This window comes from Manis pentadactyla, chromosome 9 (assembly GCF_030020395.1).
Source record: "Manis pentadactyla isolate mManPen7 chromosome 9, mManPen7.hap1, whole genome shotgun sequence".
Classification (NCBI taxonomy): Eukaryota; Metazoa; Chordata; class Mammalia; order Pholidota; family Manidae; genus Manis; species Manis pentadactyla.
The window spans coordinates 11311161-11334282 of record NC_080027.1 but is presented as its reverse complement, the minus strand read 5'-3'; the positions used below and the strand labels follow the sequence as shown (position 1 = coordinate 11334282).

Sequence of the window (23122 nt, the reverse complement as noted above, 5' to 3'; positions counted from 1 at the left end):
AATGTCCACCTGGGTCTGGCAGGCATCATTCACAGGATGAGTGGCCAGCACACACCCCAGCTCTGGGAGAAGGGTTACTTTCTGACACTTGCTCTGGGCTGGGCCCAGGATCTAAGGAGGGCCCCCGCCCACCTGGAGTTCACAATCGAGGGGGCTTGTGGCCCAGGACTCAACTTTTGGCGGTCAAATACTGGGTCCTCCAGGGTGAACAAGTGGGGCGAAAGCCATCCACCTGGGCTCAGCGATCCTTTATTATGAGAGAGACAGATCTGGGCAAGGGGGCTTGGTGGAGGAGCAGGAGCGGGGTGAGGGCAGAGCCCACCGGGGCGGAGGCTGCCAGCCGGAGGCAGTGGGATTCCAGGAGCACATGGGCGGGCAGTGGCTGCGGTTCCGAGTCCCGGGCTGCCTCTGGCATCCGTGTGGGCTCAGCGAGACATCATTCGCACAAACTCTGCTAAGACAAAGCCACGATTTCGGGTCTGCTCTCTGGACCCCATTAGGGGTGAGACCAGAAAAGGGGCCTTGAGGTAGGAGGGAGTGCAGTCAAGGGAAAGGCCTGCAAGGGGGTCCTCTGGGCCTGACAGGGAATGGGCTGGTAGCCTGGGGAAGAGGGGTTTTGTCTTAGGGACAAGAAAATCTTGTAACTGAACCTGTTTTCCTCTTTTTTTGGCCACTAGGAATCTCAGGAGCAATGCTGAGGCCTACTTTGGAGAATTTCTACATACCTATTTTCCTGGACTCCCTGTTGTTATTTAACCCTTGTTTTCCCTCGGTGGGAATGCAGTTAGGGGAAGGGCTGCGCTCTGGCCAGGCCCCTGGATTCGAATCTTGGCTCCACCCACTTCTGTTGCCAGGAACCCACACTTTCTAAGAACCCTCCTTATGCCTCTGGGGATAATAATAGTTCCTTCCTCCTGGATTCTCGTGATCATTCGCTGGGGGAGGACACAGGTGAAGCCCAGGGCCAGGCGCACGGTGCTGATGCTCCCTTTCTCGCCTCTCTATCTGTTAAAATCCTGCCAGGGTGCATGGTGCTGACCACGGTGGGTGGTGGGCAGTACCTTCAAAGTCGACCAGGCCGTCCCCATTGAGGTCAATGTCGTGGAGGATCTCATCCACCTCTCGCGGGCTGAGGCGCTCCCCTAGCAGGGCCTTGAGGGCTGCCCGGAGCTCCCCCAAGCTGATGCAGCCATCCCCATTGGCGTCGAACTGTAGTGACATTGGTCATTGCATGGGGTCACTGACCAAATCATTCACTCAGCTCAGCGCCTACCCCCGCAGCGGCCCCGTAGGTACCCCCCCACAGTGGCCCCGTAGGCATCCCCCTCACAGCGACCCTGTAGGCAACCTCCCACAGCGGCCCCATAGGCATCCCCCTACAGCAGCCCTGTAGGCACCCCACTCACAGCAGCCCCGTAGGCACCCCCCCACAGCGGCTCCATAGGCACCCCCCCACAGCGGCCCTGTAGGCACCCCCCCAACAGCGGCCCCCTAGGCACCCCCCCTACAGTAGCCCTGTAGGCAACCCCCGACAGCAGCCCCGTGGGCACCCCCTGCCTTCCAGCCCCAGGGAGCGCACCTCCCGAAAGGCGTCCCGCAGCTCCCTGACGCCGATCATGTCCGCTGTCTCTGCCAGCAGCTTGGGGCCCATCAGCTCCACGAAGTCTCCAAAGTCCACCTTCCCGCCGCCTGGGGGCCATGCCGTTGGAGACACGGGGCCATCCGAGACGAGACCCCTGCCCAGCCCTGCCCTGCCCTCTGCCCTCCCTTCTGGCCTCATCCCTGTGCTCCTGGCCTCCCCCCTGCCCCACGACATGGGCCCTGCCCTCCTCTAGGCCCAACAGGCTGGTCAGCCATGTCTCCTGACAGCTTCCTTCACTTTCCTGACCAGTTCAACTGGGGTCAATCCTGGCTCCAGTGACCTGGCTGTGTGGCCTTCCACAGGCCATTTAACCTTTCTGAGACTCAGTTTCCTCATCTAAACATGGCACTAATGGCCTGTGTCCCACCCACCTCCTAAGGGTGGGAAAACTCTCTGGAGGAGAACTAGCACTGAGATGACCGAGTCCTGGGCCCTGGCTCTGGAAGCCAGCCTGTGCAGGCCCCTCTGGTCCCCAGGACGCCCAGCTGCCCTGGCCATGGCCATGACCTCTGGGGACCTGGGGGTGGGGCAGGTCTGAGGCACATACTGACTCGCTGTGAAATCTCGATGAGCTCCATCTCTGTGGGCATGTAGCCCAGTGTCCGCATGCAGGCGCCCAGCTCCCGGTAGCCGATGTAGCCATCCCGGTCTCGGTCAAACTCCTGGAAGGCAGCCTGCAGCTCTGCCAGGTAGGGTGGAGTCAGTCCTTCCCCTGCATCCCCTCTGACCCCAGCCTGGGTCAGCCCACCCTTCTCCCCTTGGGCCAATCAGGCCTTCTAAACATCAGCTTCTCTTTACTGCCTCAGGGCCCTTGCACATACTATTTATGCATTCTTTTAGCAAATACTGAAGGAGCATCTGCTATGTGCCAAGCTGTTTTAGGTACTGGGAATATGGTAGGGAAGGAAAGAAGGAAGGAAGGAAAAAGGAGGGAGGGAGGCAGGGAAGAGGAGAGAGAAACAAATCCCTGAGCTCATAGAGCTCATATTCTGGAACACTCTCCTCTCCTCTTTGGTCCTTATGTCACCTACTCAAAGAAGCCTTCCCTCTAAATTTTGTCCCCTCCAGCCCATAGGTTATTTCCTTGACAGCACTTAGCACCATTTGTACTTAGAGCTGACTTAATGACATCTGTCTTCAGAAGACATGGGTCTTATCTGTCCAGTTTGCACATTTCCCAGTGCTCAGCACAGGGCCAAGCACACAGTGGACACACAGGAGGTGTTCCCTGAAGCCCGTGACCTGCCTTGCAGATGAGGCAAGGGAACAGACAGCTGGGGGTTCCGTCAGCTCCTCCCCGCTCCGTCTTGTCCTCTGTCCTGGCACGGGTCCCCGTGGCCTTCTTCTTGCTCCTAGTTCCTCCTGGAGACTGCTGAGGCCCCCGCCCCGTTTCCCCACCCCATGCCCCCCCATACCCAACCCCCCCAAACCTGTGGTTCTTCCCCAAACTCTTTACCTTCAATCTCCTCTGGCCGCAGCTCCCGGTCCTGAGGGGGCACAGAGAAGGTAAGAACTTCCTGGGTCACTGTGAGGGCCTTGTACCCCTTCCTCCCTGCTCTTTGGGGCGCCCCACTCAGCCCCCCACAGCATGCGTGCACAGGGCCTGCGTCCCCTGATGCTGCTCAGACCGTATCCACCCACACCCCCCTGCTCACTGTGCAGGCCTCTTTGGTCCCCCCTCGCTGCCCCTCTGCCCAGACCTCCCCTAGGGCCGACCCCTGCCACCCTGCGCTTCTAGGGCACGGAGCTCACTTGCCAGAGGTGGGTCTGGGGTTGGGCAGAACCTCAGGCGTGGCCCTGCGGGCCTCAGGGTCACTGTGTCTCCCTTGCTCGCTATCCCTCCGCAGAACCCTGTGACCCCCGCCCACCCTCCTGGGGGCTGTTGCTGGTGGTTCTCTGGGTCTCTCTCTGCCCCTTTTCTCCCTTCCCTGGGCGTCTCCCTGGGGCTCCGCGATGGTTGATCTCATTTGTTTCTCCGCTGCTCCCTGCCCCCCACCCCCGGATCTGTGTGACTTTGCTCCAGTGTCCCCAGTCCATCCTCCCCCCATTCCTTAAGGAAAGGCAAAGTGGGGGGCAGGGGCGGGGGCAGGCAGGCCGGTGGGCAGCTGTTCACACGAGCTGGGTGGCAGCGATGCTGGCCCGGAGGAAGATGCAGGCGGGCCCCACCGGGCGGCTGAGCACCGCACAGCCCTGGATGCCCGGCCCAGGGCCGCCCTGCTCTTCGGGCTTGGGGCTGGGGCCTGGGCCGGGGCGGGAGTCCCCTGGGGGGCAGCCAGGCCACTGCCAGCCGTCCTGCAGCAGAGCCGGCCATGAGCAAGGGCAGTGCCCCCTCCTCCCCACCCACATCCTGGGCCGGCAAGGTCCACCTCTCCCTCAGCTGGGCAAGCTGAGGCCCAGAAAAGGCAGGAGGTTTGGCCAAGGTCATGCAGAAAGCCAGTGGCAGAGTGAGACCACGAACTCAGTCTCTGCGTCTCCCAGGTCAAGGCTGACCAGCAAGGGCAGGGGGCACAGGGGTCTGTGGGGCCAAGAGCAGGACGGGCCGGAGTCTGGGGGCGCCCAGGGGAGATCTCGGTGGGCGAGGGCAGGGGGAGCCAGCACCTTCACCCCATGCTGGGCCCCACCTCTAGGCCCAGCCCGGCCCTCTCACAGGGCTCTGTCCCCCCACCGGGCCCTCCAGGGTCCAGCCCAGCCTTAGCCATCCTACCTTAGGGCCCCGGGGTTGAGGCCGCTTGGCACAGTTTCCCATGGGCCCTTGGAACATGCGGGGCCTGGAGTCCTGGGGAGCAGCCCAGGGCAGGCCTTGGCGGCACTGGGGGCTCCTGCTATGCCCCTGTGCTCCCAGGGAGAGGCTGGGAGCACTGCAGGGGGTTTTCCTAGCGTTTTGTGGGGAAGATCAGGGGCGGGTGGGCAGGCGGGGAGTTCTGGGCCCAGGGGCTTGGGCCCTGATCCGGGATTATCTCTGAGCATCTCTGCTGGTGAGGGGGGTTACTGAGAGGGCCCTGGTAGGCACGGCCGTCCCATGCCCACTCCTAGGGTCTGCCAGACACCCCCTCTCCATCAGCCTTCTCCCCAATCCCTACCCCTACTCTCTCCCAATCAGGAAAATTTAATGTCTTCAGAAGCAGGGCCTGGACCTGGGAGGGGGAAGCCAGGTGCCCAGTGGACCAGGCCAGCTGGGGCATCTCTCTCCTCGGAATGGCAGATGATACCAGGCGGTATGAGCTCGGCAGACGCTCCCCCAAAGCCCGTCCTGAGCAAGGAGGCGACGTCTGCGCAGCCCCGGAAGCCCCTGCCTGCCCCTGCCAGGCCCCGGGCTCCCACTCAGAGGGCCTGCCCTGCCCGCCTGCCCTCACCAGCCGCCCGACCCCTGCACTCAGGCCAGGAGCGGAGGAGAGCAGACTGCGCCCTGTGTGCCGGGAGCCAGGCTCCAGGAGGGCAGAGGTGGGGAGGGACGCCAGCCTCCTTCCCGGGTGGCTGATTGACCCACTGACCCGTCCATCAACACGCATGTCCAAGGGCTCCTGCCGGGGCTCCGCCCCTCAGGCTATCCTAAAGGGCCCCGGTTCGCGTGTGGGACACCCGTTGTACCCTCAGGGCCCCTGGTTGATGACAGCCCCACACCCCTGCCCGTTTACCTGCCCATAGGCTGCCTGCACCAGGGCCTCGAGCTCCCGGAGGAGCGCCCGCCGCCTGGTGGCTGCTGGGCTGGCGGGGGTCTGGCTGGGCCCTGGAGTGCCCTCAGAGGGGCTGGGGTCCCCCACAGGGAGACTGCCATCTTCCAAGCCCTGGGAAAGGGCCATGGACACCAGGGTGGGCACCTCCTTCTGGCTGAGGGACACTGCCTCACTCCGGTGTCCCCGCTCCTGTGGGAGGGGGGCCTAGTGGGCATGTGTGGGGCTGGCCCCACGAGGTCCCTGTACTCTTCCCTATTTCTTGTTCCACGGGCTGGTCGGGCCCCAGACCTCCCAAGTCCCGTATCTTCCCGAGCTCCCGGGACCCTCGCCCAGCCCCTCACAGAGACCCCAGGCCTCCTGCACCCCACCACCCTCCAGCCATCATCATGGCCCCAGAACGCACTGCGGGGCTCCGCAACACCGTCCCTGCAGACCCCAGGTTGCCTGGCCTCTGAGGCCCCTGGTCTCTGGGCATCTCCCCACACCCTCCTTCCCTGTTTCCTTCTCAATGTCTGCGCCCTCTGCTCTGTGGGTGCCTTCTGTGCCTGTCTCCCCTGCAGGCCCTCCCTCAGCACCCCTGCCCCTGCCGCCCTCTGTCCAGCTTTCCTCTGTGGGTCTCTCTGCCCCCACATGCCCGTCTCTCTACCAGTTCCCTCCCCTTGTCGCGGGACACTCTCACGTTCATCTGTCTGACCTTCTGTCTGCTCACCCGGGCTCGTTCTGTTTCCCCACCCGCTCTCCCAGGCCGGCTCCTGGGTGCCCCCCCCAGGCCCCACCCCTTCTGCCTGCTTCTCCCCACCCAGAGCCCCAGGGCACCCCTGCTCTGCCCTACGTCCTGCCAACACTGAACACCCAGCTTCTGATGACCTCCAACCTCCTGCTCCTCGGGCACGAGGCTGAGGGTGGGCTGGCAGCCCCCACAAGGCCTCTTGTCCCCCTGGTCACGCCCCCAGTCTGCTTCCCACCCAGCCGCCTGCTCCTCACCTCCCAGAATGAGGTCAGTCTTCCTGCCCCCGCCTTGCTCCGGCCCCTCATGATTTATTCACCTGTCCCCTGCCCCAGGCTTTGTCCCAGGGAACCAGATCCCACCAGACACCTGCCACCTGAGCGAGTGGTTCTGGCCTCTCTCGGGACTTGTGGCCATCCATTCATGTATTCCTGGGACCACGCCAGACCCTGTCTGCCCTGGGGGCCCTGCTCTGAGGCACATCTAACTCAGAAAGGGTCAGCAGACAGACTCCAGTGCCGGGGGTCCTGTCGGGGCATCAGAGAGGCTTCACGGGGGAGATGAGGGGACAGGGCAGCATTCTAGGCATTGTTCATGGGTTTAAACCAGGCTTAGCCCCGGAGGGGCGCTGTGCTCCTTGGCAGGGAGCAGCTGTGAACTTGGAGAGTTCTAGGCACCAGAATCTGGCAGGATATGCTGAGTGGAGGCCATATGAGGGTGGCAGGGGTCGGCAGCCCCTGGAGAGAGTATGGGCGGCAAGAAATTGGAGAAAATGTCAGGGGCTGAATCGTCAGCAGTCATCTGTGGAGTACCTGCTAGGGGCTTTCCTGGGTCCTGGGAACCAGCCCCTGCCTCCTGGCAAATTGCACCTGGGGGGAGACGCACACCCAGTACGACGGTGGAGAGAAACTCCCAGCAGGCTGCCTAGAGGGAGCAGAGGACGCCTAACTATGACTGGGGGGCATGTGCCCAAACCAGGGGACAAGGGAGAGACCGCGTGAAGGGAGGGCGGCTCTGCAGGCAGAGGGAGCAGCCTGTGCACAGCCTGAGCGAGTCTGAGGATCTAAGAAAGGCCAGGGCTGAGAGACAAGTGCACGCCAGCCAGGTGGTCAGGCGTGCAAAGGGCTCATTGGAACCATTCACGCTGACCACATGCTCAGTTTTCAGCATCCTTTCGGCCCTCGGAGGCCTGGGTTACACCTCCTTGCATTGCATCCCACGCACACCCTGCAAGCATCCTTCAGAGAGGAGAGTTCTGTTTTCTGCAAGGTTATACGAAGGGCCTGCAGGCCTGAGCTCTCCCATGCACTCGCTGTGTGACCCTGGACAAGGCACTTTACCTCTCTGTGCCTTAGTTCCAATCTCTCGAAAATGGGGGTTGGCCTAGTATCTGCCTCATGGCGCCTTTGTGAAAATGAAGTGATAAAGGACCTAGCAGGTTCCTGGCAGATAGGAAGGGCTTAAAAAATGGTCGATGCCATATGATGAACAATTCCATGTCCAAATAACCATCCAAGAAGGTGGAAGTAGTGAGCAAAGTGTGTCCCACAGTATAAGCCGAGGTAGTGGGGGCTACACCTGGTCAGGGTCTAGTGCATAGAAGAGTTCTCAGGCAAGAAGCAAAGCCTTTGTGTCTAGGGGGAGAAGGCCTGGCTTGGAGATCCTCCCTGGCTTGTGTTCAATGGACAGCAACCAGGACATGTCCTTTGCTGCCCTTGACTGTCCAGGCTGACTTCGCCAAGCTGGAGACCCTGCTCCAGAGTCCAGGATGTCCAGGTGGTGGAAGGATGGATGGATGGATGGATGGAAGGATGGATGCATAGACAGGTAGCTGGACAGATGGATAGGTGGATGGATAGTTTGCTGGGTAGATGGAAAGTTGGGTGGATGAATGGGCAGATGGATGCTTGGGTAGACAGGTGAATGGCTGACTGGATGGAAGGGGGGTAGGTGATGAGCTGTGGTTAACTGGTTGGTAGGTGTATGGATGGGTGATTGCTCAGAGAGATTGCTGGGTGGATGGTTGTACAGATGGATAGATGGATGGATGACAAGACGGAGAGGTAAACAGGTAGAGAATGGCTGGGTGGGTAAATGGGTAGTTGGGTAGATTGGGTGGATAAATGAATAGGTAAATGTTTTGATGGATTCCTGGTCAAATGTTTGGTAGTTGGATGGGTGGGTGATTGGGTAGATGGGTGTATAGAGAGACAGACAGATAGCTGGGTAGATGAATTGCTGGCAGAGCTCGTACATTCTGCATTTGAAGTCCGTTAGAGTGGAGGCACATCTTTCCTATTTGGGTGGCTCTGGTCTGGCCCACTCGTCACCTGATACATACTAAGCAACGTGTGAATGAAGACTTGTGTCCGTCTCCCCCAACCCTGAGCTGGGATTCCTCTGATGGCAAAGACGGGGGCTCTTTCTCCACCATGGTTGCTTCCAAGCTTGGCCCCTGATAGGCACCATGCACAGAGCCATGTTGAGATACGACTTCATACCCACTAGGATAGCTAAAGTGAAAAAGACAGTCAGCACCAATTGTTGGTGAGGACGTGGAGAGGCTGGAATGTCATATCCTGTGACTGGGTGTATGAAATGGTAGAGCCTCTTTGGAAAGGGGTTGGCAGTTCTTCAAAACTAGTTACCATACAACCCAGCAATTCCACTCAGGTGTACACCCAGGGAACTGGAAACAAGTTCACACCAAACTTCGTACACAAATGTATAGAGCAGCATTATTCATAACAGCCAAAAAATGAAACAACCCAGGGGACCATCGGTGCATGAACGGGCAAACGAAGCGTGGCCCAGCTGTGTAATGGAATATTATTCGGCCATAAAAAGGAGTGAAGCCCACACCCTACACGGGGGCTGAACCTGGAATACATGACGCTCAGTGAAAGCAGCCAGACACAGATGACCGCAGAGTACAGGATTCCAGCACGAAATGTCTAGGAGAGGTACATCCGTAGCAACATAATAGATTAGCGGTTGCCAGGGGATGGGCCGAAGGGGGCAGGGAATGCGGAGTGACTGCTAACAGGTGTGGGGTTTCTTTTTGGGGTGATGGAAATGTTCTGGAATTAGTGGTGATGACTGCACAGCTGAATATACTAAACCCCACAGATGTACACTTTATAAGGTGAATTTTAAGTGGCAATAAAGCTGTTTATATATATTTAAAAACCCTCCAAAGACAGGCGTTGATGAATACCTGGTGGAAGGTCCTGGCCCCTTCTGGGCCCAGAGGAGGAAGCCCCGGGTGGCCACAGAGCTGGACCACAGTCTGGGGCTGCGCAGCCAGAGGGCTGGGGGTAAAAGCAGCCACCTGGAACACCACAACATAGTGCCAAGCCCTCCTGGGGTGCCGCCTGCCCGGGGCCCCCACCATGGTGGCTGGAGGGCGTGAGCCCGCAGCCGGACAGGAGAGCTCCCCTCTCCCAGGTGTGTGGTGCTCGCCCGCAAAGGGAGGGTGTGCACGCTCCGGGCCGGAGCAGGTGCATGCAGCTCTCTGGGCTCTGCTGTCCTCACGTGTGTGACGGGAATAAGACTCCCTCCCACCCAGGGTGCTTGTGGGAATGAAAGGAGACCATGTCCATGAAAGCTTTTTGTAAGCTGCGAAGTGCTGGGCAGATGTTCCTCCAGCTGTGAGTTGGGGATAAAACCTCCCTCTCCCAGCCGCAGGCAGCTGTGGGCTCAAAGGAGGCTAGAGGCTCCTGATTAGGCCTGTTTGGGTTCTTTCCCCACGCACTGAGTGGGTACTTTGCACCTGGGAAGGATACCTTCCTCTGTCCTTGTGGCTCTACCAAGAAAGCCAGGTGGAGAGGTCAGGCTCAGTCAGGCCCCAGTTCCCAAGCATTTACGTGAATGAACTCATTTGATCCTTACAGAAGAACCCAGGAGTAGAGGTTATTAGTATCCGCATTTTACAGGTGAGGAAACTGAGACACAGAGAGGTGCAGCAACCGGCTCAAGGACACACAGCTGGATAAGAGGCCAGGCCAGGATTCGAACCCAGACTCCCTAGTTCCAAGCCCTCTTTGCCATAGGTCAAGCTTGAGCTACTATTTCTTGTATCCTGGTACAGGGTAACTCTGGTGACCCCCTAATTACATGGGGAACAGGAACCCTAGAAGAAAGGTTGAGCGTCCGGCTTTCAGGGTGGGGATGGGAGTGGGGCCGGCTCTACTCTGAGGGCTGGAAGTTTAGAGACTGGGGGTGCGGTGGGCTCCCCAGCTGGGGAGGGGGTGGGACGTGCCCCTTACAGCTTGGAAGCTCTGTCCTCCTGGGAGCTCCTGGTTCTCACCTGCTGCTGCTGGGCCAGAAGGGGTGGCGCCCAGGGGCTGGGAGAGCAGCCTGGGGAGGTGCGAGGCGGGGCGCAGGCCGTGGCCCCAGACCCGATGGACCCGGAGGCGGCTCCGGTCCACACGGCCAGGCGGGAAAGCTGCTGCAGGAGCTGCGGCTCCGTTCCCGTCGGGCTCCCGCCGCCGCCACCTCCTCCAGCTGCCGACATCCCCGTGGCCCTGGCGTGGGCTCCGTCCCGGTCCCCACTCGCCCCCCTCCCGGCCTGTGAGCTGCCTGAGGACTTCCCTGCCCTGGTCGGGGCCCTAGAACTGGAGGCTGAGGCCCCGGCTATCCTTACCCGGGTGCGCAGACTTGGACAACTGGGTCTGTTTCCTCCTCTGACATCAGGGAGTGGCACCGAGGGCCCCACTATTTACCGAGCACCTCCTTCGGCCAGACACGTGGCAGCTCTTAAAATCTGTATTTACAGATGAGCAAACAGGTGAGAGTGGAATCTTCTCCCTGGCAGGCTGACTCCCAAGCCTGCAAGCTTCCCAAACAGCCCCGGGAAGTGCTCAGGGCTTGAACATGCTCCGGGGGAATCTAGAATCAGTGAGGTGGTTTTTCTAAAATCTAATGTTAGTCAAATGTTAAATACCCTGACTAAAAGCCAGTGGAAGCCTCGGGAATGTTAAGAGCACAGGTCACGCCCAACCTCTGGCCTGTCGCGTTGTTTGCTTTCAGAGCTGGCGGGGCCGCAGCCACTCCGCACCCCTGTGGGGGTGAATCTGGTAAGCGCGCGCGGCCGGAAGCCTCCTCGCAGAACCTACGGAGACATTTACCCAAGAACTGCTGAATGTTGGTCTGGAAGGCGCTTTTGGCAACAAAACCACACTTGAGATCCAAGTCTTCCCGTTGGAAGACTTTGGACAGGGTGTGGGGAGCCTTTTGGTCTCCAGGCAGGATTTTCCCCAAGGTCAGCTTTGCTGCCCCTTGAACTCATTGTATAAACTTGTTCTTAAGGGGGGGCACCCCGGCGTGGGGGGACTGAATGGAGATGTTTGCACTACCCATGTGAGGTGTCTGGGACTGGATTCTGGCACAGAAGTGTGTCTGTCAGCAATGAGAAGGGCGTGGCCTCTCGAGGGGTCAGGCTCAGTACCTTTAAGTCTTTAAAGAGACACACTGATCAGGCCACACCTGTGGAAAGTTACCATTTTGAGTTTGAATCAGGTGCTTTTCCTGTTATTCCAAAAATAGGGCAACTACAACTTTGGCTCATAAATCCAGCCAAGAAAGAGTCGCAAGCCCAGCAGGGATTTTCCCCCAGCCACAGCCTGGCCATATCTGTGTGCATCTCTCCCTCCACCCCCACCCACCCCATTGCTCCCTGGGACCAGGTCCTGAACTCCAGACGCATGCGACCCAAGCCCATGCACGTGCTGAGCCCCAGTCCCAGGCAGTGCTGGGTCCAAGGCATGAGCCCCCAGGCAGAGCTGCGCCCCTTCAGGGTCCTGCCCCGACCCATCCCAGGTGGCCGCTGGCCAGGGGCCACAAGCTGGCTTTGCTGTTCAAGAGCCTGCACGGACGCAAATTTGGAGCAGACTGTGGGTTGTTCATAGCTGAGAGAGTGCAGCGTCTACACAGAGAAGTGTGTGTGTGTGTGTGTGTGTGTGTGTGTGTGTGAGAGAGAGAGAGAGACAGAGAGACAGAGAGACAGAGACAGAGACAGAGAGGGTGGACATGATTCCCGTACTGAGAGGCCAGCACTACTCCATCCTTCCCCGCTTTTGTCATAAATGCCTCCTTTTTGGGGTTGAGTTTCTGTGACCAGCTGAAACTGATGTAGTGTTAAAATATGTCCAGAAATTCTTTGACCATTTCCCCTCAAAGTTTGGACCAAATCCTCTACCCCTTGAAGGTGGGCCGGGCTTAGTGACTGCCTTCCAATCCTCTGTATGGCGGACGTGATGGCACATTCTGTCCACGACCAGGTCACCAGAGGCCCAGTGGCTTGTTCCTCACTCCCCCTTAGATCCTGCTCTGGGGGGAGCCAGCCACCATGTGAGGAGGACAGCCAAGCAGCCCCTGTGGAGAGCTTTGGGGGATGAGGAACCGAGGCTTCCGGCCAAGCCAGCACTAAAGCTGCTGGCGTGTCACGTGACACAGCGACCGTGTGACAAGCCATCTCAGGAGGGGATCCCCCAGCCGGTCAAGCTTTCAGATGGCTGCAGCCACGCCACCATCCTGATTGCAACCTCATGACAGCTGTGCTAACCACGCCTCTTACTTCCTGTATTCTGATGCTTGGAGAGCTCCCAGGGTGAGCCTGTTCCCAGAGCTGCTGAACAACTTGCCTGAGAACCACGCCTTTCAGATGCAAACCAAGCGATTCAGAGCCCACACCTCCACTGCCTCCCTTCCTGGGTCCACCTGCCCTCATCACCCCAGGGCAGGCACCACACCACCAAGGACAGCCCCTGCCCCTGAGAGCCCGCTGGAATTACCCAGACCAGCCAGTTCTCAGGCTGCTTACCCTGCCTCACCTGTCCTTCCCATGAAGACCCCAGGAGGGCTCCCGCCACAGCCCCCACCTCCCTGTGCCTCCTGACCGACCCTGGTGGGGGGCCCTTCCTCGCGTGGCCCCTGTGGTGTGGCTTGCTCCCCCCCTTTGGGATCTGGAACGAAGTATCCTCTCAATGGCACTGCCTCCTAATCTGCTGGCCTTGCCACACCTAAATAACGGTACTAAAACCTCTGTGTAAGAGGGAGACTGACCAAAAACCACGCAGCCAAACCACTCCCGAATTTCTGACTCAGAAACAGAGATGAAAAATGTTTGTTTTAAGTGGCTGACTTGAGGTAATTCGTTAGGCGGCAGTAGATGACTAACACAGGGCTGCAACCAAGCGGATTGCACCCGGCTTCAGGGTCGGATGCGAGGGGCGCAGCTTTCACGGCTCACAACGCGGCGCAGGCGGTCGGAGGCTCCAGGAGCCTTTTCCAGAGGTTTTCTCGTAGCTTTGGTCGAGGTTTGGTGTCTTCTCGGAGGTCACCTGCATAGGTGTTGGTCGATGCTTGGTCCTTCCTACAGGAGTCTTTCCTTTGATCATCTTGATTCCTGGTTGTGAACCCAGCGTGGTGGAGCCTGAACGATGCACGTTGCGGTGAAGCCCCCCCAGTGGGGCTCATTCACGGAGAAGAGGCGGGGCCGACGGTGGCTAAGGGAGCAGGCGAGGAGCGGGGCTTCAGGCTCCAACGGTGCCCCCGAGTAGTTGTGTGATCCTGAACTAGACACCCCAAGAAGAAGACACACCTAAAACATTTGCACGGTGCCTGGCTCTTAATAAGTGCTCGGTAAATGGCCAAAACAACTTTGCTCTGGAGATATCAATGGCACCATATTCTTTGGTGTTATCTCCATCAACATGTTGTGAAAGCCATGTCCCTTCTTTCACCATATGTTTTGTACAAATATGCAATCAAACAAGAGGGGGGAAAAAGGTTATGAGTTGACCTCTAGCAAAACTTGAAGTTTGACTTTTCAAACAAATCATCACTTGGGTCCTTGATTCTAGAACAAAACAAAGAAATAATACTGCATTGCAATGTCCTCTCCAAGTGAATTTTTTAAATTAAGGTATTATTGATATACACTCTTATGAAGGTTTCACATGAAAAATAATGTGGTTACTACATTCACCCATATTATCGTGTCCCCCCCCCACCCCATTGCAGTCACTGTCCATCAGTGTAGTAAGATGCCACAGAGTCACTATTTGCCTTATCCCCCCAACACCATGTATGACGATCATAATACCCCTCAGTCCCCTTCTCCCTCCCCCCCTCCCCGCCCTCCCCCACCCTCCCCTTTGGTAACCGCTGGTCCCTTCTTGGAGTCTCCGATTCTGCTGCTACTTTGTTCCTTCGGTTTTGCTTCGTTGTTATGCTCCACACGAGGGAAATCATTTGGCACTTGTCTTTCTCTGCCTGGCTTATTTCACTGAGCATAATATCCTCCAGCTCCACCCATGTTGTTGCAAATGGTAGGATTTGTTTCTGTCTTATGGCTGAATAGTATTCCATTGTGTACAGGTACCACCTCTTCTTTATCCATTCATCTGCTCATGGACACTTAGGTTGCTCCCATATTGTGGCTATTGTAAAAAGTGCTGCAATAAACACAGGGGTGCATATGTCATTTTGAATATGAGAAGTTGTATTCTTTGGGTAAATTCCTAGGAGTGGAATTCCTGGGTCAAAATGGTATTTCTGTTTTTAGTTTTTTTGAGGATCTTCCATATGCTTTCCACAATGGTTGAACTAGCTTACATTCCCCCCAGCAGTGTAGGAGGGTTCCCCTTTCTCCACATCCTCGCCAGCATTTGTTGTTCTTAGTCTTTTCAATGCTGGCCATCCTTACTAGTATGAGGTCATATCTCATTGTGGTTTTAATTTGCATTTCCCTGATGATTAGTGATGTGGAGCATCTTTTCATGTGCCTGTTGGCCATCTGAATTTCTTCTTTGGAGAACCGTCTCTTCATATCCTCTGCCCATTTTTTAATTGGGTTATTTGCTTTTTGGGTGGTGAGGTGTGAGTTCTTTATATATTTTGGATGTTAACCCCTTGTCAGATAGGTCATTTACAAATATATTCTCACATACTGTAGGATGCATTTTTGTTCTGTTGATGGTGTCCTTTGCTGTACAGAATCTTTTAAGTTTGATGTAGTTCTATGTGTTCATTTTTGCTTTTGTTTCCCTTGCTCAACGAGATGCATTGAGAAAAAAGTTGCTCGTGTTTATATTCAGGAGATTTTTGCCTATGTTATCTTCTAAGAGTTTTATGGTTTCATGACTTACATTCAGGTCTTTGATCCATTTTGAGTTTACTTTTGTGTATGGGGATAGACAATAATCCAGTTTCATTCTCTTGCATGTAGCTGTCCAGTTTTGCCAACATCAGCTGTTGAAGAGGCTGCTATTTCCCCGTTGTATGTCCATGGCTCCTTTATCGTATATTAATTGACCATATATGCTTGGGTTTATATCTGGGCTCTCTAGTCTGTTCCATTGGTCTATGGCTCTGTTTTTGTGCCAGTACCAAATTGTTTTGATTACTGTGGCTTCCAAGTGAATTTTTTTAAGCCAAGTTTTCTATTATTGCATTTTGAAAATCAACACATTATTAAGAATAAAAATGAAATTGATTATTCTAATCACATTAAGGAGGTTGAAAAGCTATTTTCTCTCACACAGCCCTCAATATGTGATTTGCTTAAATGGTGTAATTAGTCAAGGTTCTCCAGAGAAACAAAACCAAAAAGATACCATCTTGCTGCAACGTTTCAGCCCCAGGCAAGTTTGCTCTGGATTCAGTGAGACTGAATACCAACGTTGGAAAGTTGGGGGTTAAAGGGTTTATACCAACCTTTTTCTCAGGGTGGCAGGTCAAGTGCTAGAATCACATCTGCCTCTGGCAAGTTTGCAATCCATCTCTGTCTCTGCCTCCAAGGTAGAGCACTGGACAGAGCTCTTTATATAATAACACCAATAATAACGGCTCATTGTCAATGGGTGTGAAAGCAGTAGCCCAGCAGTAGGCCAATTACATCATCAGGTAGATTAGGGTCAGGTGAGGATCCTGGCCATCCAAACTTCCATTTTCCCTACAGATACATATATGTAAAGAGATTTATTCATATGAATTTATAAAGCTTTACTTATATATACTTATATAGAGAGAGAGATTTATTACAAGGTATTGGATCACATGATTATGGAGGCTGAGAACTCCCACCATCTGCTGTCTGCAAGCTGGAGGCGCAGAAGAGCTAGTGGTGTGGTCTGAAGGCCTGAGAGCCGGAGATCTGACAGAGGGTCCAGTCCGGGCTGGAAGGCCTGAGAACCAGGAGCACTGCAGGCAGGAGACGGCTGTCCCAGCTCAGCAGTCAGGCAGAGAGTGAGTTCACCCCTCCTCTGCCTTTTTGTTCTAGTCAGGCCTCAACAGGTCAGGTGACGCCTGCCCACAGTGGGGAGGGCCACCTGTTTTACCGTCTACCAGTGCAAATGCTAATCTCTTTTGGAAATACCCCCACAGAAACACCCAGAAATACTGTTTACCCAGTTACCTGGGCATCCGTTGGCCCAGTCAAATTGGCACATAAAGGTAAAACCACCACAAAGAGCTTTGGTAGTTTTCCCTTCTGCAAGTAAGACGCGATCTCTGCTCTTTTTAGTTGTGCATCTGAGCCCTCAGATCTATAGGGTCGTCACACCCAGCTGTGGGGAACGGCTCAGCTTCTCCACGCTGCACATCCCGAGGCTTCATGTCTTTTTCCACATGGCGAAGTTCTCCCAGGACTGCAGATGCCCTCGGATCTAGAACATCTCCCTGATTCCTGGGAGGGCTGATGCTAGGAGCCTGGAATTGGCCTGAGCTGTTTTGAAGTAAGAGATGCAGCTGCTCAGCATTCACTCTGGCCCAATGCAAGACGTGCTGACTGATAGGGTCAGTTTGCACCCCAACAATTTGTACCGGCTCTCAAGGTGGCCCCCGTTTCTCCTCCACTATGCCTCCAGACCACTGTCTGGGCCTCTAGGTTTGAAAGCACATTGTGTTTTGTGTTCACATGCTCTGTTACATGTCTGTTTCCGTATTATATGATGAGAAACCTTTACAGAGAGGGACTACGTTATTATTTTCTTCTTCTCACCTTTTACCTGAGCTATAACTTCTGTACAGTAGGTGCACTTCAGTCACATAGCTCGGCAAATGTTTTCACATGTGGACAGTTGCAGTGCCGCCTCCCAAAGGAGAGTTAGTCTCTGTTTGCTGGTGTCATGGGACCCAAGAAAACCCAAAATGATTGTAACCATGTTTATTTGTTACCTAACAAGCCATCCCAACATGAATAAGACAACTCGCACGTCTTATTTCTCCCAGTTCTGGGACATGGCCCAGTGACTCTCCCAGTCTGGGCCAACTCGCTGGGGCTTGATGACCCAGGTCACCCTCCTTCCCAGACATCCTGCAGCTGAAATGACCTCCTTCCACATGATCCCTTGTTCTCCAGGAGACCAAACCAAGCCCGGTGGAATAGCGGCAGAAGGTTTCCCAGCAGCAAGCAGGACACACCTCAGTGCTCAAGGGCTTTTCACTTTGCTGATCCCCACAGACGTTAGGGATGCCACAGGGCCCAGCCCAGACCCAACAGGTAGAAAAATCCTTGGTGGAGGAGCAGTGAATTCTCATTGCAGAGGGGCTGTTCAGGAGAATGGAAAGAATTTGCTGTCAGTCACTGATGTTCTTCAACAGAAAGTGACTGATCAGGTGGAAGAACTGAGATGCAAGCAAGCAGAGAGGTGGATGTGCGGGTTATTTTTAGGGTAAGAGTAGACAGTGAAGGTTCCTGTGGGCAAGATTCTCACCTGGCCCTGGTCGGCTGGCTCACTGCACACGTGTGGGCAATATGGTGTTATTGATTCTGTATAAAGAGCTCTGCCCAGGGCTCTGGGTGGCACGGTGGCATGGCTGCAAGGCTGCAGGAGAGCAGAGACAAGACTGGAGTGGTGGCAGCACCGAGGACAGAGACCGAGATGGCTGCGGGGGCAGAGAGGCCCAGAGGCAGAGACCGGCTTGCTGCCTGCCGACTCTCTCTGAGTGATGGGATTCTAGTGACTCTCCTGCCACCGTGGGAATAAAGTTGGGTATAACCCTTTCACCCCAAGAACGTTCTACTGTCATTTCTTTGGTCACATTGAATCCATAGTGAACTTGTTTGGGACTGAAACCCATTGGCAAGACAGTAACCCTAAGTGAATAGAAACAGAATGTATGTCACATAAACTAATAGTAATGAAAAATGGAATGATATATTCAACCTATGTAAAAGAAGGCAAGCAAGAAAGAGAAAAAGAACAGAGTAGGCAGGGTGAATAGCACAAAATAAGGCAGGCTGAAACACAAATATGTATTAGCAATTAAACTAAATGTAAATAGATCACCCACACAGATATGCTCTGTTGATTATTTTTACAAAGATGCAAAGACAATTCAGGGGAGGAATGACAATGTTTCAATAAAGGGTGCTGGAGCAATTAGAGCATCCTTGGCAGAAGATGGGAGAAAATGTTTAGGATCTAGAGCTAGGGAAAGAGTTCTGAGACTTGACACTGAAAGCAGGACCCATAAAAGGAAAAAACTGATAAATTGGACCTCTGTAAAATGCCCTGGTAAGAAGATAAAGAGACTAGTTTAGAGTGGGAGGAAAATATTTGCAAACCACATACCCAATGAGAGACTACTATCTAGAATATATAAAGAACTCTTCAAATTCAACCATCAAAAAACCCCAACCAATTCTATTTGAAGGTGGGTAGAAGAAATAAAGAGATTTTAGTGAAGATGATACACAGAAAATAAGCAAATGAAAAGACACTCAATTTCATTAGCCACTCAGGAAATGCACATGAGAACCACAATGAGATAGCACTACATACTTACCAGAATGGCTAAAAGATAGTGTTGGCAGGGATTTGAAGAAACTGGATCACTCCTATAGGGCCAGTGGGGATGGAAATCGGCATAGTCACTGGAAACCAGCTTGGCAGTTTCTTATAAAACTAAACATGCAAATTACCATACAATTTCAATCTCTTGGACATTTATCCCAAAGAAATGGAAATCAGTGGTCACACACATAAAACCCTGTGCATGGATGTTTATATATTCATAACAGCCCTGAGGTGGAAATCCCAGATATCCATCAGTGGGTGAGTGGCTAAACAAACTGTGGTTCACTGAGTAACTGCAACAAAAAAGAAGGATACATTGAACAGCAAAGATACTGATACACAGAACAGCCTGGATGAATCTAGAGAGTTGTGCTGAGTGAGAAAAAAAAAGAATCCCAAAGGTTACATACTGTTTGATTCCATTTATATAATGTTGTTGACATTACCAAATTATAGAAATGGAGAACAGCTTAGTGGTTGCCAGAGATTAAGGACGGGAGAGGGCAGGTGTGGGGAGGGAAGCAGGTGTGGCTGTAAAGGGGTGACACAAGGGATCCTTGGCTGATAGACCGTTGAGTGTCTTGACTGTGGTGATGGATACATGTATCTACACAGGTGATAAAATTGCATAGATCACACATACATGCACAGACACACGCACACAGGAGTCCAACTAAAACGGGAGGAATATGAACAAGACTGATAGATTGTCCCAATGTGAACATCCTGGGTGTGATATTGTAATACATTTTTACAAGACAAGAGGTTGGCTTGTCCCAAAGGAAAGAGTTTAGGTAAAAAAATGAAATAGACTTCCATGCCCTAGTTAAAAGACAGGATGTGTCTGTCAAAATTACAAAAAAACATTAAATTGTATTCTTTTTTACAAGAAACACATTCAAAGCATAAGGATATAGCAAGTTTGAAAATGAAAAAATGGAAAAGGTATGCCAGCAGGCACCAACTAAAAGAAACCTTGTGCATCATATTAATATCAGGCTGGCAGTACTTTATTGCAGAAAAACACACAGAAAACAAATAACAAATAAAACAGTTAAAGATATAGAGGGAATTTTGTTCATGTGAAAAGGTTCCATATTAATCAGAAAGTTGTAAAAATTCTAAATTTGTATGCATCTAATAACATGGCCTCAAACTACATAAAGCAAAACATGATAAAATTACAATGAGAAATAAATTAAACTGTGATTGTGTGTGTGTGTCTATTTGCCAATATTGTTTCATATATATTTTCCCCCAGTCCATTGTGGGATATTTCAACACACTTCTCTCAGTAACTGATAGAACAGAGAAAACAATCGGAATACAGAATAGTTGAACAGCTGCAGAATACACTTTTCAAGCACATGTGGAACGTCCACAAAATCGATCCTATAGCGGACCAGAAAAGTCAACACATTTCGGTGGATGGAAATTGTAGGGTATGTTTTGTGTACACAATAAAGTGAGCTGGGGTCCAATTCTAAACAGAGAACTGCTTCAGGAGGGTCTGCAGAGCCTTCACACCGTGTTCAGAGTCACCAAACCACAAGTGCTAAGGAAATTCATTACTTCACTGAAAGTAAGCCCTCACACAAAGGAAAATCTTCCTCAACTGTTTTTTTTTTTAATTTTAGGGATTTGATGTTTTTAAATTTTTGTTGTTGAGGCATCCTGCGTGTACTGTAAGGTGCACTGCTCGTGATTGGCTTCGTGGTGAGCTTTCATGCGTGTGCACGCCTGGGCAGCCACCACCAGATCATACGGGACATCTGCAGCGCCCCAGAGGGGTCCGCGGGCTCTCTTTCAGTTAACACCCTCAGAGGGACACACTGTCCAGGTTTCTAACACCATAAATGAGTACCACATGTGTTTTTGAATTTCATATAAATGGAGTTCTATACTATGTTGTCTTGCTAATGGGTTTCAGCCCCGTGCAAGTTCGCTATGGATTCAGTGTGACCAAAGAAAATGACAGCAAAACATTCTTGGGGTGAAAGGGTTATACCCAACTTTATTTCCAGGTGGCAGGTCAGTCACTAAAATCCCATTCACTCAGAGCAAGTCTGCATGCAACAAGCTGGTCTCTGCCTCTGGGCCCCTCTGTCCTCACAGCCATCCTCTGGGCCTCTCTGCACAGTTGTCCTGCACGGCCGTCCTCTGGGCCTCTGTCCTCGGCACTGCCACCACTCCAGCCTCTCTCTGCTCTGCTCTCCTGCAGCCTGGCAGCCCTGCCACTGTGTCGCGGGCAGAGCACTGGGCAGAGCTCTTTTTATAGAGTCAACAGCATGTACTGCCCACAGATGTGCAGTGAGCTAGTCAAGCACGGCCGGGTGAGAATCCTGGCCACAGGAACTCTCATTTTATCCACATATGTGTTCTTTTGTGTGGCTTCTTTCCCTTGGTGCAGTATCTGTGGGATTCACCCTAGAGTGTGGCACTGTCCCACTGGGTGACCACACAGCTGATTTTTCCCCTCCCCCCTTGGTTGATACCTAGGTTGTTTCCAGTTTGGGGCTCTTATGAATGAAGAATCGGCTCATGCGATCATGGAAGCTTGGTAAATCCAAAATCTGCAGGTCGGCTGGCAGGCTGGAGACCCAGGGAAGATCTGGTGCTGCAGATGAGTCTGATGGCAGTTTCCTGGCAGAATTCCCTCTTCCTGGGGAGAGGTCGGTGCTTTTTTAAGGCCTCCGAGGGATTGGATGAGGCCCACCTGTAACATGGAGGGCACTGGGCTTTACTCACAGTCTACTAAACATTAAATATCTCATCTAAAATAATATGTTCACAGAAGCATGTTTGACCAAACATCTGGATACTGTGGCCTACGCAAGCCGACACATGAAATTAACCATTGTCAGTACGTACCTGGAACGGAGCTTTAACAGACACCGCAGACAGAGTCTCAAGGTGGCGGGGCCTTCTTCACACTCCCACAAACAGTGCCTGAGCGTGGCTGCCACATCCCTGTGAAGTGACATTTGACTTGTCGGTGCTTGCCGTTGTTCTGATGGGTGTGTAGCGGTGATCCAACAGGTGAGGTGGTTTTAATTTGCATTCCCCTGATGACTAATGATGCTGAGAAACTTTGCGTACATTTAAGGCTTGTGTAATATCGCCACACAAACTACTGAGTGTTGTCGGGCAGGCCAATCCGGGGAGATGCCCTTGTGCGCTGGGGGAGACCTCAGCGGGGGAAAGGGGTCTTGACTGATTGAGAAGGAATCCGTGAGCAGGTGGAGCAGGACAAGCAAAGGGTAGTTTAATGAGGCGGAAGTACACACTCAAGGGGGTGCAGACGGCGCGGACGGGTTTGTTGGGTGGTCTTATGGCTGGTGTTTACGCAGGGCATGGAATACTCACCTGGACAGGTGAGGCCCTCTCGGAGTGAGGAGGGGATTTCTGGGAAATAGGCTGACATCCCCTTTCTGTCCTTAGATGGTCTGCTTAGGAACTGTGTGGCCCAAGGGGTGTCGTTTTCAGGGGAAGTTTGGGCAGGTCTGGTATCTATACCCTCCCTCCCCAGAGAGCAGTTTACACGGAATGTTTAGAATATATACAAGAATCTAACCGAATGTAAATACTTACCAAAGTCCCCACCCACCTCCCTGCTCAGCCTGCCTATCCACCTACTATAACCTTAAGACAGCAAATGTTTTTTCTTTACAATGAGAATTGGGCTGCCTGTGAAATATGGGCACAGGTGTGCTGGCAATTTGCTTCTCCTTCAAACCAGTCTTTAAATATTTGTTGAAAATATACTTAGTTTGACTGCATAGAAGCTGGTTTAATTTTTTTAACTTGCTTACTGAAACAGATTCACTTTTAGTATCTGAAAAAACAGTCCCCAACCTTTTCCTACTTCCTTATAGTTTTCATTCTTGCTTCAGGTTGTGTATTAATTAGATAAAAGTTCAACTGAGGTCACCAAACCTGCAGAGCCAAGCTAGGTTTCTCTCGCCCGACTGGAAGTCCAGCGCCATCTGGATGGGGCTGGTGTCCGCACTCCGTGGTGTCGGGGGGCCGAGGCTCCTGGCTCCCTCTGTCACACTAGGGGCGTTGCCCCTGTCTCCTCCCATGTCCGGCCAGGGGACCAGTGGGGAGGCCTACGCTAGGCTTTCGTGTAGATGATACAATAAGTCACTTGTTGCCAGTACACAGCATGGCCTCATACAGTATTCGGTTTATAATTTCTGACTTTCAGTTGACAGTGACATTTAGTGACTAGGCCTTGCAAATGTGCTCAGGAAAGAGAGGCCAAGGTTGTCAA

At 53.3% G+C, this 23122-nt stretch overlaps 1 protein-coding gene across 4 annotated transcripts; it reads right to left on the bottom strand.

Annotated features, from left to right (window-relative positions):
- Window positions 1–213: 213 nt before the first annotated feature.
- On the bottom strand, window positions 214–21854 carry CABP2 (calcium binding protein 2). Of its 4 annotated transcripts, none has more exons than XM_057506831.1 (7): window positions 21345–21463; window positions 5278–5505; window positions 3099–3129; window positions 2190–2324; window positions 1580–1689; window positions 1062–1209; window positions 214–454 (listed from the first exon to the last, which is right to left on the bottom strand). In XM_057506831.1, exons 2-7 carry the CDS (start codon window positions 5440–5442, stop codon window positions 426–428), a joined length of 618 nt encoding a protein of 205 aa, XP_057362814.1. In that variant the 5' UTR covers window positions 5443–5505; window positions 21345–21463; the 3' UTR covers window positions 214–425. The 4 variants fall into 4 exon arrangements, 3 of the variants coding, with proteins under 3 accessions (XP_057362814.1, XP_057362815.1, XP_057362813.1); XM_057506832.1 differs by having other exon boundaries at window positions 214–451; XM_057506830.1 differs by lacking the exons at window positions 5278–5505; window positions 21345–21463 and adding exons at window positions 3758–3934; window positions 4347–4403 and having other exon boundaries at window positions 214–451.
- Window positions 21855–23122: the final 1268 nt, after the last annotated feature.